Below are 2,951 nucleotides of genomic sequence, written 5' to 3'. Positions count from 1 at the left end.
ATTATTGAAAACGGAGGGGGGGGGGAAATATTTGTTTCTCAAAATACCCGGCTATGTGTAAATGTGGCATAAAGCACCGACTCACCTTTCAAAATGTCTAGACATATTCTTCCCAGCTTGTCTACATTGGGATGATATATTTTGGTCATGAAGCGTACTTTAGGAGCTGCCATGGGATATTCCTCTGGTAAAAAGAGTTCAAGTTTAAATGTGCCCCCCTCGAAAGGCGAGTCCTGAGGTCCGGCAATGACCACATGGAAGTAGCGGGCGTTGCCTTCATCTGGCTCTGCCTTGATGCCTGGGACAGGCTCTGCCAGCAAACGCTGAGTTTCCTGGAACAGAAAAAGACAGAAAGAAATGAGCTTTACATTGGTGTCACTTTATACTACTAAAAGGCCTCTTTCAGACAAAGATGTGCGTGTTAGGGTAAATATTTCTGTATATTTCAGTGGAGGGTGTAAATAACAAGTGCATAAAGTGTTTTTATGTGACAATTGCTAAACATTTTTATAGAATAAAGCTATTTTCTAACTTTTCTGTGCTTGTCCAAAAGCTGTAGTGATGACTGAAAGGAGCAGACTGTTCATCCTTTGATATAAAGCCAAATCAAGATGTGTATTACATGTTTTTCACACTTTGAATCTGGGTGGAAGTATTTTATGTTACTCCGTCAGTGACTGCAGTGTAATACTTAATTATGACAGCTACAAATAGAGCAGTGATTTAAGGACCTGTACTAAACGTTACAGTCAGCTGTACTGGTGGAAACTACACATCACAGTGTGGAAATGGATTTATCTGGGGGAATTTCCATTTGATTTGTTTATTATATGAAAGTTAGTTGTGGTACTGGCATGACATTCATGATTGTCTGGAATACATATTTCAAATTCCTATACAATTTGATGTCAGCTCAATCTATTTTGGTACCATGGTATTGCATATTCAAACAATAGCAGATAAATACCTAATGAAGATATTGTTGATTGGAGCGAAGAAAGCTGTAACAAGAAAGTGGCTACAACCCAACGCACCGACACTGGAAGACTGGCAAGGAACTGTTCATGAAATCTACATCATGGAGAGACTGACGTTCGCTTTAAAACTACAATCAGAGAAAATTAAGAGATGGTGGTCAAAATGGATTAGATATATAAGATTACGGAGACCTGAACTGCTTTAAGTACCTTTATCACATGGCTTGACGTACCAGATTATTGATTATTGGGATAACTGAAAATTGCTGTCAGTAGATCTTGATGGGAAATGAGGAAGTGTGACATCCGTTGTTCAATTGTTCCTGTTTTACACATTGTAAAAAAAAAAGAAGAAAAAAAGGAGAGTAATAGATGGGAGATTATATGATAGTGCAATTATGTAAGTGCATGATTCTGTTTTGCTTTGTGTGAGTATAATTGTACTGAATTTACCTTGTATGTTTCTCCTCGATAAAAAAAAAAAAGAAAGTGAGTTGTGGGTCATAACTGTAGTTAGCTTATTATTTAACACAGAGGAGGGGAGGCTGCAATATTGGCTCACTGCTGTAATTCTGAAGACTCTGTGCAGTATATATATAACTGTCTTTTAGAGGTGACACTGACTCAGCCTCCGCACCACAGGACACCATTACGTCCAATCCCCATCAGCTACTGCGGCAAGGCTTCTCCCCAATCATAGCGACAGCAAAGTGACTAACGGAAACACACAGAGGAGAAAGAGGAACAGGTATCGGACATCTATCGAGGCATGCATTAACTGATAATACAGTATTACACCTCTATTAGGCTCTTTGTTTATTTCTAATCTAAAAATACATCATATATCCTGTCAAACTGTATGAATCACACCACACAACAACGGAGCAATAAATAAAAAACAGCATAACTATGTATGAAATCAGCTCGCCAACAGCCGGGACTCTTGTTTTTTTCCTGAACGCGACTGGGAGTGAGATTCCTGAAATGTTTCAGATAACCCACAGACAAAACCGTGCAGTGAAAACACAGACGGGAGAGGGGCTCCCCGTCCCAGTCACACGCTCTGAGGGCTCAAGGGCTCGGTCCTCTGAGTACGGTTCCCAGCCTCTTCCCACCAACACTCAGTCTGCGGTCTGCTTACTCGCCCACCTGTGCAACCTTCTCTTACACACCTTTCTTTATTAAACTCAGTACTACTCCTTTACAAATCACAAGCTCTAATGCCAGTAAATCTGCTTAATATACACAAATACACAGAATTAATTAACTCTCTAAACTTTGATTTAGTTTGTTCATTACCACCAAAGCTAGTAAATTGATGATGATTAGTTACTTATTATTAGTATTATTATTATTATGAAGCCTACTTTACTACTTCTGCGTCGAGTCGATGCAGGTTCATAAAAGTATGAATTAAATAATCTGTGGCTGCTGGTCAGACACTGAAAACAGATGGTGTTTGGGTATTTAAGATGTTTGAGCAAAAAGTGATTTCTGATCAAACCTTTCACCTTTTACTCCTTTGATGGGTATGTTAACCTCCAACCTCTGCAGACAAAGACTGGTTTAAAACTCTTACCTACAAGCCTTTTGCACTAATTTATATTTAATTTCCACTTTAGTAGTTTTTTAGTTTTAGTCCAGTTTAATTTTCCGCTCATATTTTGCACTCCATGTCCTAGTGTATATACTTTAATTTATAGTTTTATATCTTCTAATATTAATAATATTAGTAATATTTTATATTATTCTATATTCTTTGTTCTCTGTTTTTGCACTTATTGCTGCTGTGTCAACCTTAATATCTCCTAAGGGGGATAAATAAAGGAATATCTTATCTTATCTTATCTTAATAGGGCATAATATTATTAATATTAGAAGATATAAAACTATAAATTAAAGTATACACACTATACATTGTTCAAGTAGAACATGGAGTGCAGAAAATTAAACTTGACTAAAACTAAACTAAAA

The 2,951-nt window shown here is 37.3% G+C and overlaps 1 protein-coding gene across 1 annotated transcript in view; it reads right to left on the bottom strand.

The window, feature by feature from the left end:
• ube2na (ubiquitin-conjugating enzyme E2Na) overlaps nucleotides 1-332 on the bottom strand; it is a gene marked incomplete at its 5' end in the record, with an annotated part of 3,227 nt that extends 2,895 nt beyond the window's left edge. Inside the window, 1 exon segment of the mRNA XM_035665852.1 lies at nucleotides 86-332. Coding sequence (XP_035521745.1) covers nucleotides 86-332 — 247 coding nt within the window.
• Nucleotides 333-2,951: the final 2,619 nt, after the last annotated feature.

This window comes from Morone saxatilis, unplaced genomic scaffold (assembly GCF_004916995.1).
Source record: "Morone saxatilis isolate NCDOM2014 unplaced genomic scaffold, NCSU_SB_2.0 Contig2, whole genome shotgun sequence".
NCBI lineage: Eukaryota > Metazoa > Chordata > Actinopteri > Moronidae > Morone > Morone saxatilis.
The sequence above is the reverse complement of the archived record's forward strand: the minus strand, read 5'-3'. Positions and strand labels throughout refer to the sequence as shown.